Source organism: Peromyscus californicus, unplaced genomic scaffold (assembly GCF_007827085.1).
Source record: "Peromyscus californicus insignis strain IS unplaced genomic scaffold, ASM782708v3 Scaffold_9__1_contigs__length_137607984, whole genome shotgun sequence".
Taxonomy (NCBI): Eukaryota; Metazoa; Chordata; class Mammalia; order Rodentia; family Cricetidae; genus Peromyscus; species Peromyscus californicus.
Genome location: NW_026294617.1, coordinates 70132483 through 70148364, shown reverse-complemented (window position 1 = coordinate 70148364; position 15882 = coordinate 70132483). Strand labels below are relative to the sequence as shown.

The window sequence follows — 15882 nt, the reverse complement described above, 5'->3', positions numbered from 1 at the left end:
AGCACCTACACTAGCCATCCAGGTAGTCATTTTAATTGATACAGAGGCAGTTTGGATTGTACTTCCTGCTATAATTTGTCCCTCTCAAGTCTCTGATACTGTTGATGACTAACTGTTGCTGTTAACAGCAGCAAGAAAACCAGCTCCTTCCCCAAGGCTGTACGGCCTGGTCAGTCCATTTCAAAAGATATGAGCTACTAGGTCTCCTGCTGAGAAAGGCAGACACAGACAGTTTACCTTGCCTACGGCCTTCACACTTTAAATGAGATAAACTCACAAAACAGGTTTCAGTGTAACTTCTTACTATTCCTTCATTTAAAGGAGTTTGCTTTGCAATGACTGCCCTCAGGAACCAATCACCTGTGTCTCATGACAACTGATTGGGTGGAAAGAAAAGATTTGAAGCTTGTGTAAGCTGTAAGGGTCTAAAAAAAACGTGATTGAAGTTATATAAATGCAAGTTGTAAAGGTCTGAGGATGCGAAAACTTAAATTGTGAGGGTCTAAGAAGATGTTTTGTTTCTGTTTGGTTTGGCTTAGTTTTTGGTTTTTCAAGACAGGGTTTCTCTAATAACAGCCCTAGCTGTCCTGGAACTCCCTTGGTAGCCCAGGCTGGCCTCAAACTCACAGAGATTCTCCTGCCTCTGCCTCCCGAGTGCTGGGATTAAAAGCGTGCGCCACCACCCCCTGGCTGGTTGATTTCTAAGTATGAACTTAAAAAGTGCTTCTCATTGTTTTAAAGACATCTGTGCAGTTTCTAGATAAAAGAAAGCCTGTTCATGCTTTTAACTCAGAATTATTTTTTGGGGAGGGTCCCCAAGCTTTTATTATGACTCAAGGGCATGAGTCAATTTTTTACAATGTAAATTTCAGTACAGATTACAAAGAATGATAATGCTAATATATATAAAACTTTTATCTATTTTTGTAAACTTAAAAAAATTCTTGTAAGCTTCAGGGAGTCATGAGACTTGGATCCACTTCTCACAGGTCAAAGACTCCAGATACGTAGTCCTGTCAATCAACAGCCGAAGTTTCCCTACCTGCCTATTTCTGAGGGTGGGATCCCCATTTCCCTGGTCTTAGGGTTCCTCCCCTTCTTCAATTACCAGGGCCATGGGCCTAGAAGTTTCAAGTGTACACCCAAGATAAAAAGTTTCCCCTAAGCTCCTTAACTTTACCTTCGGTCCCTAGCCTGTACCTGTCCCAGCAGATTTCCAATCAGCTGAAGAGTGCAGACTGCCCCAAAACTCCCTGAAACACTCCAGCCCCAGATGTTCCTTGGAATCTGCATCCTAGACTGTTCCAAAGCAGCCTGCACTTCACTAGCCTCAGGTGGTCCCTCAGAACCTGGGCAGTGAGCAAAACAGATGTCCTCTAGCCTGCACCCTTCTCTTCCTTCCAGCATTCTTGGGCCCCCAACAACGATGTCCCAATTTCAACTAAGAAGAGATTACCTCACCCCTTATCATCAACAAAAAGGCTGGAATGTCAGATTCCCAAAGAAACCCCAGCCAAATGGCTAACTGTGGTGCCTCTTGAGCCGACCAAAGCCAGGCTCTCTCCATTGCAAGTGCCTGACATAGAGTCCTGGCTCCTCTCGGTGCTTCTCAGCCCCATGCCCTACCCTAAACCTCTCCAGCCCCGGAGCCTTGCTCCCCCTCCCCCAGCTTCTGACTCCTATCATAACCCAGCCATTTTGCCACACACTCTTGGGTCTTCTTTGTCCCCTTGGTCCTTGGCTCCTTTCCTGGTCCCCTCTCTTGGCCCCCGCCCTCTTTTCCTCTCTCATTCTCCCTCCCTCTCTCTCCTCTCATGGCCCGGTCTATTCTGCTGGCCACGTTCAGTCTGGACTCTTCCAGATGCCTCTCTCTGGCTGTTCTCTCCCCCATCTCCACAATAAAAACCTTCTCCTCGACTACACCAATATCCTCACTTTCATGCACCTTCCACTTACGAGGCACTCACTGTGTCGGGCTTCCTGGCAAGTACTTCAGGTGATGGATCACATCCTCCTCCTATGAGAGGACTAGTCACACCCCCATGAGGAAACACACTGAAGGAGAATGCCCAGAGTTCAAAGCCATAAGTGGCAGAGTTGGGATCCAACCTCCAGCCACTCAACCTGTTTCTTAGTGCCCATTTCCCTTCACATTAGTCAGCTGTGCCCCAGGACACAGGGTTCATTCCTTTCCCCGGGTATGAATACATGCCTTCATCTCCTATCAGAGGACCAGCCCAGGCAAGGAGGAGCCTGTCTCTCTGAGAGGAATATCTTCTTCAGCTTTTAGGGCTAGGACCATCCTCAACCCAAGTCCATGGAGAGAGGTGAGCACCCAATCTCTTCCACTGCCAACCACTCCATCCTCCTGTCTCTCACCCACCAATGACTCCGCCGTTTGCCTCAAAGAACCCCTCATCCCTGAACCCTGAAGACTGGGCAAAGGAGAGGAACAAACAGTCAAGACAACATATTTTACTTTTTCCAATATTTTTATTAATCAAATATTATAAAATAACTGTCATCCATAAATGCCCAAGCACCTAGCTGGTCCTCTCACCCCAAACCTCTGAAGTCATGCCCTCCTCAGCCTCTTTTGCAACTCTGCTCCTGTTTTGCCCTGCTCCTACTCAGAGACAGACCCTGGAAGGAGGATGGGGCAGAGCTGGAAGCAGCAAGGATGGCACAAGGCTGACAGCTACAGTTGAGGTCGGACAGGATTAGAAGGGATAGGTTCTCAGACACCCTTTTCAGGACCAAGTATCCAGCCAGCTTCCCAGCCCCATTCTTCAGATCACTTCCCATAGCCCAGTTCCTTTCTGCCCTTCCCCTACTACCAAGGGCTTGGCCCTTACCCCGCCAGGATCCCTGCATATCCTCTCCAGCCCCACCCCACCCCCTGAGCTCCCCTGGGATGAGGACTTCTGGACCCAGGAGCTCCACAGAGCACCCTAGATGAGTGCACAGAGCCCACAGGGAAGGCTGTCCTTACAGAGATGAGGAGAGGTGCAGGCTGGGGAATGGGGTGGTGGGGGTAGAGAAACATTTTATTTCCAGGCTCAGGACCTCGAAAATCCCCTACCCCCAACACCCCCAACCAGTTCCAAGAAGAGGTCCTCAGCTCCGAGCAACAGGGCTGTCCATCTTCACACTCTTGGCTGCTTCTCCAATCAGCTCCCAGAAGCTTCCAAACTCCAGTTTCGTGTCATTGCAGTTGCCCAGGTTGGCAATTTTCTCTTCTAGCCCACAGTTGCTCTGAGGACAGGAAAGACACCACAACTCAGCAAGACAGTACCTCCAGATCTTCCTGCCCCACCCTGGCCTGGGGCGGGTAGGAGGGCAGGAGCCTACCAGGCGTTGGCAAGAGGGAAAGGCACGGGGTTACCAGTGCCAGTGTGGGTGGGGTCTTGGAGCACTAGTCTGGGGAGTCAGGGGTCTGGGTGGGGTGGGGTCCACTCCCTCAGTACCGGCATGAGGTGTGGCAGCTGCTGGGTAACCAGGTCTCGTAGTTCAGCCGGGGTCAGTGTCTCCTTTCCACCCTCCACAGAGTACTGATGGAAGTTCTTGATGAGGGTCTCAATGGCCCTCTCTACATCGCTGAATTCTTGGGCATCCTGAAGACAGGAGACACAACCCACATCAGGAGGGCCCACCCACCCTACAAAACCCTTCCCAGGAGCCTTGGAAAATCAACAGGCTAGAAAGCAGCTAGAGGGCTGGAGGGATAGCTCAGCCGTTAAAGGCTAGGCTCACAACCAAAAATATAAGAAAGCAGCTAGAAGACAATCCAGAGCCCAGAATCCTGCCCCACTTCCCTCTCCCCTAGCCCAGGCTCCAGGACTCAGTGGCCTCTGCCCTAAGCCACAGATTAGGCAAGCCCCACAACCCCAGCTCCCAGGCAGGGCAGGCCCCAGCATGTGCCCAGACATCCTATTTCCAGAAGAACTCCATTTGCATCATCCTGGGTAAGCAAAAGGGAGGAGATTGGGGGCTTGCTGGCAGTGTCTACAGGGCAAGGCCTAGGAAAGCAGCAGAAGTCAGTAGGGGCATGAACCCTCCTAACAAGAAGAGTGTAAGAACAGAAAGACTGGCCAGATGAATGGGCCCACCTCAGCGTTGGCTGACCGACACTGTCCCATGGTGCCTGGTACACTGGTCCTTCCGTGAGTTAGTTTTGTCGTCTGTCCTATAGCCTGCCCCACAGGAGCTGATGGCTCATGATCTGCCTGGAAAAGAGGGGGAGGCCTGAGGTGAGGGGAGAGCTCTTCATTCTTTTTTTCTCATGGCCGCGTTTGGCTCCACCCAACATACACCTTCACCTCAGCGGTTGGAGTCTACTCCACACAGATCCAGTCCCTGCCCAAACTCCAGGAGCTAAGGCCACAGCCCCCAGGCCAACCCACTCAGAGGGTATCCCCCTGGGCCTCCTTCTGCCCACCTCCTCCAGCCACCCCTGTGAGACTTGGGCAAGAGAGGCATGGGGTACTCCCTGAAGAGCGACAGCCCTTCCAGGCGGAAGGCGCTGGACTTTCTTACCTGCTGGCAGCTGCAGAGACAGGATGGAGGAGCCAGCTCACCTGAGTTCAGCTCTTATACCTGGGGGAAGGGAGGGGAAGCCAGGGGCAGGGCCAGGGCCTTATCCCTCAGCCACCCCAGCTATTGCAGCCTCCCGGGCTGGGAGCCAGCTTTGTGAGCCCCACCCTCTACAGCGCTAGAGTCAGTTCCCACCCCTACCATGAGGAGGAAGCCATGGAGGGCTGGGTATGGGATACCCCTGGCACAAGATCACCTTACAGAGTCCCAGGGAGAGGGGAGAAGGAAGGCAAGGGGTGCAGAAGGAGCCATACCCGGGAGGGTAGGAACCCGTAGCAGCTGTGAGGCAGGGAGCAGAGGGAGTCTGCACGGAAGGAGAAGCAAGGGCTGATCAAGGTGAATTTGTGGGACGAGGAGCTTGAAAGAGATCCCCAGGGTCTCTGTGCTTGGACGGATGCTCACTCACTCTTCTCCCCTCTCCCTCCCAACCAGAGCGAATTTGGCTAGTAATACTCAGGCCTGCTGAAACCCAGAGCCAAGCCTTTCCCAGTCCTGATGGCATAGAGATGAAAAGGTTGAAAGGAAGGGCCAGAGCAGTGCACCCTGGTACTGGGAACCGACCGCACTGAGCCTTCACCTGACGCCCTGCCAGCGCCCTGCAGCCGCCCAGGGCACACATGTGCAAGGCTCAAAGGAGTTCCCTGGCAGGGAACAACCTCTTCAAACTGGTTGGGCTGCCACCTCCTCTCCCCCTCCCTCCAAATCCTACCCCTTCCCTGAACAGCATGTCAAACATCAGAACTCCAATCTACTACCCAGAAACCCCAGGGGAAGCCTAAACTATACTTCCTGGGACTGTGACCAATCCAACTAGCCCTCCTCACCTGCCCAGGACCTAGGACCTGGCTGGGCCCCTAAAGTCATGGGAAGGACAGACCACAGTGGAAGGGCTGAGGGGTCAGTAGAAGGATTACATGGGCCTAGACTCAAAATTCCCTTCCTAACTCTGAAATCAAGAGCAGATATGCAGATGGTCTTCCCTGTGTCACCTGCTGGAGGTCCCCTGTATTTGTGGTCTCAATCGGGGACTCTACCACAACAGTCTCCTTTGGAAAGCTCCTCTGAAGGGCTTCAGTCTGGAGACACTACAAGGGTCTTGCCATCAGAGGGCTTCTCAGAGTCCCTCAGCCTGGGTTCCCACTGAGAGCCCAGTGATCCCTCTGAGGTCCCTCTCCTGGTATGTGATGGGGAATTTGTCTCTGCTAATTTTCCTCTGGTTGACTAGCTGCCCCACGTGGACACCCACAGTTACAGCAGTGAGAACCCAAGAGGCTTACATCATTGCCACACCCCTACTCTCTCTAGTGGTGAGTTGTGCAAACCACTCGTCCCTCAAGTCAGAGAATGCAGGGTGGGGACAACTCTGTCCCTAAGCACTCCATACTACCACAGCTCCCTCTCCCTATCATAATTGAGCAGCACTTCTCCAGTCCAGCACTAGTGATTCTTGTCTTTGCAACCTAGCCTCCCTAAAAATGTTTCCTCAAAGCCAGGCGTGGTAGTGCACCTGTTATCCCAGCGCCTGTGAAGCTGAGGAAGGAAGATTGCTGAAGAGAGCAAGACTCTATCTCAAAACAATCCCAAGGGGGCTGGAGAGATGGCTCAGCAGTTAGGAGCACTGACTGCTCTTCCAGAGGCCCCACATGGCAGCTCACAACTGTCTGTAACTCCAAGATCTGACACCCTCACACAGACACACATGCAGGCAAAACACCAATGCACATAAAATAAAAATAAGCAAATCATTAAAATAATAACAACACAAAAAGAAAGAAAAAAGCTAAAAGAGGCCTGGGGGTGTGATTCCTTCCAATTGCCTAACACGTGCAAGATCTTAGGTTAATCCTCAACACTGTAAAAATTGGATTAATTGGCCGGGCGGTGGTGGCGCACGCCTTTAATCCCAGCACTCGGGAGGCAGAGCCAGGCGGATCTCTGTGAGTTCGAGGCCAGCCTGGTCTCCAAAGCGAGTTCCAGGAAAGGCGCAAAGCTACACAGAGAAACCCTGTCTCGAAAAACCAAAAAAAAAAAAAAAATTGGATTAATTAACCTTAACAGCTGTGACAGTTAACGAGGGCAATATGGGTAAAATGTTTAACAGGTGTTCATTATCCTGACCAGCCCAGGAACAAACTCCAGGAGTTATATGGGGAAAACCGGAAGCTGGAGCCATGGAGCTGAGCCTCAGGAGCTGCCTGCCTCAAATCTCTGCATTTTTCTTTCTTCCTTTTAAAATGATTTATTTATTTTTATTTTATGTACATTGGTGTTTTGCCGGCCTGTATGTCTGTGTTGGGGTCTCAGATCCCTTGGACCTGAACTATAGACAGTTGTGAGCTGCCATGTGGGTGCTGGGACTTGAACCCAGGTCCTTTGGAAGAACAGCCAGTGCTCTTAACCACTGAGCCTCTCCAGCCCCCACGTCTCCATATTTTTCACTCATCAACTATGTGTTTATTGAGCACCTGCTTAATGCAAGACCTATTGCTATGTCACACATGCTCAAGGACCTGAGTTCTGTCCTGAACACCAGAGGGATGAAGAAATCATATAGTAGGTAGGATGCTAGATGCTTCAGGAGAGCTGAAGAAGAATCACATTCCTTGCCTTCAAAGTGCCTACAATTTTCATGTTTTCACCTCAGGTAAAGATAGGGCTTTCCCATTCCCTGGTCTCACAAAAAGAAATCTGGTAGAATATAAAAATAAGCATCTGTGTTTTAAGAAGGAAGCTTTATTAGGGGGAGTGGGGTTCTGCCTGGCCCTGCCCAGCTGACTCTGCTGGGCCCCAATCCCGACACGCATGCTTTACTTCTTCTGGATCTCCAAGGCTTTCTCCTTCCTTATTTCCTTCATCCTGACATGCAGGCTTTACTTCTTCCGGATCTCCAAGGCTTTCTCCTTCCTGATTTCCTTTGCCAGTTCCCCAATCAGTCTCCAGTACTCATTGAACTTCAGCTCCGAGTCTTGGTTCACATCCAAGCTCTTCATCTTCTCATCTAGAGAGCCTACATCCTAAGAAGATGTAAAAGGATTAGGAACTAGGGCTCTTGGAGCAGGGAGAGAGGGAAGAACCATCAGGTGCTTCCCTCAGACAATGTCAACACCTGCCCAAAGGATGAGGCTACGGACCCAGAACTGCACTGCCTGAGGTCCCATATCCAAGGGTTTTTAGATTCATCCATTTTATTTTATATGTATGAGCATTTTGCCAACATGTGGTATGTATGTGTACCACATACATGCCTGGTGCCCACAGAAGTCAGAAGAGGATTGTCTTCGTTAGGGTTTCTAATGTTGTGAAGAGACACCACGACCACAGCAACTCTTATAAAGGAAAACATTTAATTGAGGTGGCAGCTTACAGTTTATAGGTTTAGTCCATTATCATCATGGCGGGGAGTATGACAGCATGCAGGCAGACATGGTGCTGGCTATACCTTGATCAGAAGACTGTCTCACTAGGTGTGGCTTGAGCATATATGAACCCTCAAAGCTCACCTCCACAGTGACACACTTCCTCCAATAAGACCATACCTATGCCAACAAGGCCACACCTCCTAATAGTGCCACTCCCTTTGAGGGCCATTTTCTTTCAAACCAACATAAGGATGCTGTCTAAACAGAAGTAACAGATGGATTTGAGCCACCATATGGGAACTGAGCCTGGGTCCTTTGTAAGAGTAGTGTACATAACCACTGAGCCATCTCTCCAGCCCCACGCTCAACATTTGGGTCAACATCTGGACAAAGGCAAAGATCTGCCAAACAAATCTCTAGATGACATGAAGCAAATCCATAGAGGGTTTTTGGTTTTGGTTTGGTTTTTTGTTTTGTTTTGTTTTTTTAGCAGAGTCTTTTTTTCCCAAAAGATTTATTATGCATGTGTATGATACAGGGGAGGGGCACACCACCTTTATGTGGGACCTGGAGATAGAACCAAGGTCATCAGGCTTACCCACTGAGTTTAGCAGAGTCTTTTTTTTTACTATGTATACACATAATAATGTCTGTATACATATACATAATAATGTCTGTATATTTGCCTGCAGGCCAGAAGAGGGCATCGGATCTCATCATAGATGGTTGTGAACCACCATGTCGTTGCTGGGAATTGAACTCAGGACCTCTAGAAGAACAGTCAATGCTCTTAACCTCTGAGCCATCTCTCCAGCCTGAGTTTAGCAGAGTCTTAAGCTCACTCACTGTACAGCCACACTTCCTCCACTACCAGTCAAGGGAAATGTAGGAGGGCAACCCGCTACGTCTCTGACTCCAGGCACTGTGGTATTACACTATGTTTTATTTCATTTGAGCCTCATAGTCCACTGGAATGACAGCTTCTGTGGCACAAGGGCCTGGTCTACCTTGTCCAACACTACACTTTCAATGTCAAGTACGCAGCTGAAGTTTGTTCGCTAAGACAGGAAAAGACAGAGCAAATCTTCAATAAGTACAGGCTGAAGTCCACCACCAGTCCAACAAGAAAGGCATGATGAGTCTGCCTAGCAGATGAGAAACTTAAACCCCAGAAAGGCCAGGTACTGGCACCAAGCACAGTTGAACAGCTAAAACCTGTTTGAGTCCAGGTTGCTCTCGAGACCGACCTCTCTCTCTCTCTCTCTCTCTCTCTCTCTCTCTCTCTCTCTCTCTCTCTGGCCTCAAACTCACAGAGAGCTTTTTCTCTTTTATTTTATCTTATATGTATGTGCATTTTGTACTATGTATGTGCCTGGTACTTGCTGAGGCCAAAAGAGAGTGTGGACCCCCTGGAACTGGAGAATGGACAGTGACGAGCCGTCATGCTGGCAATGGAACAGAAGCCTGGTCTTCTCTCTAAACCATTAAGCCATTGCTCCAGCTCAAACCCAGATTTTCTAAATCAGGGCTTCAATTCTTTAGCTACTGCTCTGTGTCTTTCTCCCCTGCCTGCACCTGCCCCCACCACAAAAAAAAACAAAAACAAACAAACAACAACAACAACAACAACAACAACAACAAAAACCCTAGAAATGAGCCAGGCCTGGTGGTGCAGGACAGTAGTCTCAGCTGCCCAGCAGACTAAGTCTGGAGGATCATGAGTTCAAAGCCTTCCTGGGCTGTTTAATGAGAGTCTGTTTCAAAAACAAGGGGGGTGGGGCAACTAAGGATATAGCTCAGCCCTTGGGAGTTTACCTAACATGCATGAGGCCCTGGTTTCAATCTCTAATACCATACACACAAAACTATTATTAATAGGTAAACATAGCATAGTAGTACGTGCTTGTAATTCCAGCACTTGGGAGGTGGAGGCAGGAGGATCAGGAATTCAAGATGATTCTTAGCTATGTAGCAAGTTTGAGGCCAGCCTGGGATACATAATAAGACCATGTCTAACAAAGAATTTTTTAAAATAGCTTTTAGTTATAAGAATGTTAACCAGGAGATTGGAGAGATGGCTCCGAGGTTAAGAGCACTGGCTGCTCTTCCGGGGGATCTGGGTTCAATCCTTAACACCCATATGACTGCTAACAACAATCTGTAACTCTAGTTCCAGGGGATCTGATGTCCTCTTCCAGCCCCCACCAACACATGGTGCGGAGACATGCACACAGGCAAAACACCCAGACACATCAAATAAAAACAATAAGTATTAAAAAATAAATAAGCAAAAGCTTCAGTGTTGATGGCACTCCCAAGAACATCTTGAACTTTCTAAGACCTGCCTGACTTTCTGCAGGAAATGTAAGCATGAACCCCACTATTGTGGGATATTTTGATTGCCCCCTGGCACTCCCAAGACTGCCCAATAAAGTTATACCTTGAATCAGGGAGCAGAGCCAGTGACTAGCTGACCGGAACTGGCCATAGAGAAGCCAGACATGGAGGGGGAAAACAGGAGGTGCAAGATGGAAGAGGTAACATCAAGTAGCAGAACATAGATTAATATAAATGGGTTAATTTAAGTTGTAAAAGCTAGTGGGACCAGTGAAAGCTAATGGCCAAGCTTTTATAATTAATAAGAAATCTCCATGTCATTATTTGGGAGCTGGCAAGTGGGATGAAAATACTCATTACACCCCACAAAGTGACACAGTACAGAAGAGCAAGGAGTCTCTGTGTACCCAGGGAAAGTGGCCCTATGATGGGCTACCCTGGGCAGACTAAGTTTACTTTCCTCAAAGATGTTAAAACTACCGAGAAGATTCATTAAGGCTTGAGTGTTGAGCCTATTGAAGATCTAAGACAATTCTAGCTCTTTTTTTGTTTGTTTGTTTGTTTGTTTGTTTGTTTTTCAAGACAAGGTTTCACTGTGTAACAGCCCTGGCTGTCCTGGAACTTACTCTGTAGACCAGGCTGGCCTCGAACTCACAGAGATCTGCCTGTGTCATTGTGGAAGTGGGGGTGGGGGTCTAGGGAGCTAGTGGTAAACCCGGCTGGGTTGAAAGAGAACAACCAGAACCAGCTGTCCCACCCAGATGACTGGGCTTCCTAGCCCCAGGCAATGAAGTTTGGCCCAGAGCTGGTGCCTCAAGGGAAAAAACGCCGGGATCTTCAGGAGGCCCCACTAGGCATCCAGCCAGATCCACCGGAAGATCCCAGGGGCGCGCCTGGAGCCAGGGGACCTGCATGAACCAGCCACCACCTCGGGCGGGCTGAACGACACAGGACCACTGACGATGAGTGATAATGAGTTCCTAGGCAATCTGCTAACCCCAGGCCCTAGTCACCTCCAGCTGACGTGACCGCTGGATGCTGCGTGGCTGAGTGGGCTAGGAGCCTTTGAACTGCCTTCCTTGGCCCTTTCTGTGCCGCAGAGTCACGGTAGATTCTGTTCCCGTACTCTGGAGCTTTCCTTTGCAAAATAATAGCCCAAAATGTGGGGCATCTCAAGCCACTTTCCTTTGGAAGGGTCCAGTTAGTCCTTCTGAAACACCCCCTTAAATAAATCGCATAGACTACAGTGTAGGCGAGGAAACACAGGCCTCTTTTCCGGTCAGTCCAGGGCCTATTCTAAACACCGGGGCTTTGGACGAGTTACTTAACAATTCTGGACCTCCGTGTCCTCAACCTGTAAGGGAGGGAAAGCAGTCTTAGTGTCCACCTCGTAACAGAGTGGTTTTGAGGAGAATTGGGGGGCTTCCATAAATAAACACTTAGACCACTGTAGTGCCACATGTGCCTGTTTGGATTTGGTACCCCTTTCCTATGGGTTTGGGGTGGGGGTGGGGCACCTCCATGTTAAAGTTCTCACAGGTCTATTCAGAGGCATGTTTGGGCAAAGTGGAAAGAGCACTGCTATTGTCACCAGGAAGGTTTTTGTTTTGGGGGACTGGAGTCCTGGATTAAAGGTGCCACCACCACCCGGATTCTGGCTCTTAAGAGATAAAAAGCATTTTGAACTGGGAGGTGAAAAGAAAAGAAAGGGCCCGGTAATCGAATTCTAAGCCGATTTTGTTATGAATTCCAGCACATGGTAATCTACTACAAACGATCCAGAAGAAGGGAAATGTGACGGTGCAGAGGGAAAAGGGAATCACTGCAGGAGCAAGTATTCTAAGTAGGTGAGAGGGGATGCACTGCAGGACACCAGCAGAGAGCTGGCCTTAGAAGCACGGACAGATCACGTGTGAGGCCCCGAAGGAAGGCACAGTAGATGCTGACCCAGGAGACGCTCTGGGGATGAGGGAGCACAGAGAACCTTCGAGATTGCTTATTTTCGAAGTGAGTCAATTCCTCGGGGACAGGGAGACTGTGGAAGGAGGTTTTGGAATCTGAGGAAGGAAAAGGTTGTGTCCCGACCATTCACAAGGAAATACAGAAGTGCTCGACGCTGCCGAGGGTTCCTCTGGAGTTTGTGGTTATAGATTTAGAGAAACAAGTCAACCTGGCTGTGCATGATCCTCTGGGTAGATTCAGCTCTCCAAGTGCAGACAGACGCAGGTGGTGGGGTTAGGCAGAAATGTAGGTGTGCGGGGGTCCTGACTGACCACGACAGAGAGACAGGATGAAGGGGTTTGCAAGCGTGGTTACAACGGCGTGTCTTAGAACACGAACTAAAGAAGAAGAGGCACGAGGAGATGATGTTGATGGGAGGAAACGAAAACAGAGCAGTCGAGACGCTCAGAACTGGACCCAAACTGACGCCGACGAGGCCCAAACGGGAGGGCTGCAATGACTGCAAGCCTATCTTGAACTATACAAACTTTTTACCCTGTCTCAAAAACACAAAAAAAGGGAGCTGGAGGGATGGCTCACCAGTTAAGAGCACCTGCTGCTCTTGTAAAGAACACAGGTTTTTGTTCCCAGCACCCACATGGCGGCTAGCAACCATCTGTAACTCCAGTTCCAGGGGATCCAAAGCCATCCTCTGGCCTCTGTGGGCGCTACGCAGAAAATGGTGCACAGACCTGCATGTGGGCAATCCTCTACATAAAATGAAAAATTAAATACATCTTTTTTTTAAAACCACACAAATGAACAAAGAAGAAGAGGAGGAGGAGGAACCTGGGCTGGTAGTGCACGCCTTTAATCCCAGCACTTGGGAGGAAGAGGTAGGTGGATCTCTGTGAGTCTGAAACCAGCCTGGGCTACAGAACAAGCTCCAGGACAGCCAGGGCTACACAAAGAAACTCTGTCTCGAAAAACCAAAAAAGGGGGGGGGGGGGAACCCCATAAATGGCTTCAAATGGTGGTGTGTTCCTTTAATCCTGGCACTCACTGCAATTCCAGTCCCAGGGGACCTGACGCCCTTTTCTGACCTCTGCAGACACCAGAACACATGTGCTGCATATGCACACAAAATAATAAATCTGTTAAAAAAAATAACACAAAAATAAGAAGTGGAACAACAGAGGGTGATCAGACAAAGGGAGACTACAGGAGGTTCTGAAAGCTCCAGGAGCTGGAGGATTGGCACATTTTTTGGCTAATGAAGAACATACAGTTGAATCGAATATGAGATGGCTATTGAAGGATGGACTGTAGAACGGAACACTGAGGTGCACGATAGATCTTTAGAAGAGAGTAAGGAATTGATTTTGTTTTACTTTGTTTTGTTTTGGTTACAGTTTCTGTGTCTCCCTGGCTGTCCTGGATCTCACTCTGTAGACCAGGCTGGCCTCAAACTCAAGAGATCCGCCCGCCTCTGCCTCCCCAGTGCTGGAACTAAAGGCATGAGCCACCACGCCCAGCCACAGTCACACACTCTTATGTGGCTGTGAATTTTCATAAAGGATTAAAAGAAACTGTTAACAGACTAGAATAGCGTACAAACTCAGAGTCAACAAATTAGAACCCCCAATCACTTCTGTAGAATGAGCCACCTTATTGAGGGAATGGGAACTGCTCATGGGTGGTGGGAACTAATCGTGGAAGCTCCTCATAGACCCGGGTACCCTGAGAATATAGCTCACTATGACTTTATGTGTTGTTTGTTGAGAAAGGGTCTCCCTAAACTGGTTTCAAATTCCTGATCCTTCTGCCTCAGCCTCCTGAGTGCTGAGATTACATATGTACAGGCAGGCAGCACCAGGCCTGGGTGTGGTTTTATTTTTGCTAAGCCTCCTTCTAGTTCTTACCGTCTGTAAATCTCTGGGAATCCACCTCTGGGTCCAGTAATATGTTGAGAAAATGAGACTAGAGAGACCCAGGCAGACTCAAGTACTCAACAACCTTGTTTGACACATTCCCATTTGCACCAACACAGCATCTTCGCTCATCTAGTTTTTACACGAACACACACACCCCCCCACACACACACCCTTCAGACAGGGAAACCCAGCACACCTGCAGTCACTCACATTTGTTCCTGTCACATCATCCACTCGGTGTCATCACCCGGCACACACAGGCCAGTCTCAATCCCAGAGACCTCCACCAACCTTTAGCAAATGAGGCAACTGCTGGGTGACCAGTTCCTTAAACTCATTGATGCTCAGGCTGCCTTTCCGTCCTTCCAGGCCTGCAAAGGTGAAGAACGTGGTGACCACGGTCTCGATGGCTGCCTCCAGTTCGGTCAGCGGCTCGGCTGCCATTAGTACCCCAAAGTAGGAGCCGAGGTCTTCACAGAGTGACCTGGCAGGGGAAGAAAGAGACCACGAGAGTTAGGGATCCAAGAATGGGTAAGGTGGCTGCCTGAAAGGGTCAGTGTTGGAAAGATGAAAGGGTCCAGAACAGGCAACAGTATTTCAGTTTAGGTTCACTTCCAGAAAGAATTTTTCCCCGACTCCCATGTCTGAGTGTCCTTTTTAAGTGTCTGTCTTAGGGATGCCTCTGTAGCGTCTCTCCGTGTGGCAACCACTCTATCTTTGAGGGCTTTTCTTTGGAGTCTTCTGAGTGTGCTAACATCACCTGTAGGGTCTCTGTTCTAATGACCCTTTCTTGTTGTCTCTCCCTGTCTTAGGGTCAGGAAGTTATTTGTCTCCAGTGCTTATTTATGTTGAGAGCAGAGTCTCCACCCTCCCACAGACTGGCTACTGTTCATAGTAGAGAAGCCTAGTGTTGGCAAAGGCCCAACTGAGGTCAGGTCTGGCTCAATCGGGCCAGATCCATCTTCTCTGCCCCATACCCTACCTCTTCTGAGGGGGTCCAAGAGTGCTCAGCACGAGACCCCACCAACGTTCTCCACTCTATGATTGACAAGGTCCAGAAAGGGACTCTTCAAACTCCTCAAGCCCACAGCCCACAAAGTGTTTGGCATGGACACCCAGTGCCCTCGGGGCTCCAGGAAGGGAAGAAACATGCCTACTCATCCCCCTCATTTCTGTCCACCCACCCACATACTCCTGCAAGGACCTTTGCCTGCTTTCCTGAAGCCACTTCCTGAATCTCTGCCTGAACCCACTTGGAAGGAGGAACCTGGGAGCTGATAAAGAAAAGGTCTTGGCCAGGCTCTCTGCAGAGTCAGAGAGAGCAACTCACCCGGGAAGGGAGATGGGATGCAGTAAGCTGAGCTGAAGCCTCAAGGCTGAAGTTTTTAAGCACCAGGGAAGAAGACAGCCACTCCCAGTTCCGAAGTGTCAAGTTTCCGCCTCCGCTGATTCGGAAAAGAGGGGACCGCCCCTGCTGTCACTAGCCATCCCAATGTTGCACCACGCGACTCGGACAGAGCCTGTTGAGGAGGGACCATAGGGTCCCATCCCTCCCAGTTATGATGGCTAGTCAGAAGTCTGTCAGAGGGGCTGCTACTGCTGTTTGGCAAAATTAAAAAAAAAAAAAAAAAAAAAACGCTTGGGGAATTCAGCACTGTAAGCCTCGTCTGAGAAACCAGAGACCCTGCAAAAGACCCCACAGCCAAGGGCACTCGGAA

General features: G+C 49.4%; 2 protein-coding genes across 5 annotated transcripts; both read right to left on the bottom strand.

The window, feature by feature from the left end:
• Positions 1–2532: 2532 nt before the first annotated feature.
• On the bottom strand, positions 2533–7214 carry S100a14 (S100 calcium binding protein A14). 4 transcript variants are annotated; one of them, XM_052731348.1, is made up of 5 exons: positions 4848–7214; positions 4537–4596; positions 4110–4226; positions 3468–3614; positions 2533–3255 (listed from the first exon to the last, which is right to left on the bottom strand). In XM_052731348.1, exons 3-5 carry the CDS (start codon positions 4137–4139, stop codon positions 3118–3120), a joined length of 315 nt encoding a protein of 104 aa, XP_052587308.1. In that variant the 5' UTR covers positions 4140–4226; positions 4537–4596; positions 4848–7214; the 3' UTR covers positions 2533–3117. The 4 variants fall into 4 exon arrangements, with proteins under 4 accessions (XP_052587308.1, XP_052587306.1, XP_052587307.1 ...); XM_052731346.1 differs by having other exon boundaries at positions 4537–7214; XM_052731347.1 differs by having other exon boundaries at positions 4110–4596.
• Positions 7215–7306: 92 nt separating this feature from the next.
• On the bottom strand, positions 7307–15781 carry S100a13 (S100 calcium binding protein A13). The gene is made up of 3 exons (XM_052731349.1): positions 15495–15781; positions 14456–14648; positions 7307–7607 (listed from the first exon to the last, which is right to left on the bottom strand). Exons 2-3 carry the CDS (start codon positions 14606–14608, stop codon positions 7464–7466), a joined length of 297 nt encoding a protein of 98 aa, XP_052587309.1. The 5' UTR covers positions 14609–14648; positions 15495–15781; the 3' UTR covers positions 7307–7463.
• Between the last annotated feature and the right edge of the window lie 101 nt (positions 15782–15882).

What these genes read in the sequence shown, in the direction of transcription:
- S100a14 (XM_052731345.1), bottom strand. Translation starts at nt 4,139, where the DNA reads ATGGGACAGTGTCGGTCAGCCAACGCTGAG. An exon ending in GTCGGTCAGCCAACGCTGAG is followed by an intron (nt 3,615 to 4,109) that starts GTGGGCCCATTC and finishes TCCTGTCTTCAG; the next exon opens with GATGCCCAAGAATTCAGCGA. An exon ending in AGCTGCCACACCTCATGCCG is followed by an intron (nt 3,256 to 3,467) that starts GTACTGAGGGAG and finishes TCCTGTCCTCAG; the next exon opens with AGCAACTGTGGGCTAGAAGA.
- S100a13 (XM_052731349.1), bottom strand. Translation starts at nt 14,608, where the DNA reads ATGGCAGCCGAGCCGCTGACCGAACTGGAGGCAGCCATCGAGACCGTG. An exon ending in AGTTGCCTCATTTGCTAAAG is followed by an intron (nt 7,608 to 14,455) that starts GTTGGTGGAGGT and finishes ACATCTTCTTAG; the next exon opens with GATGTAGGCTCTCTAGATGA.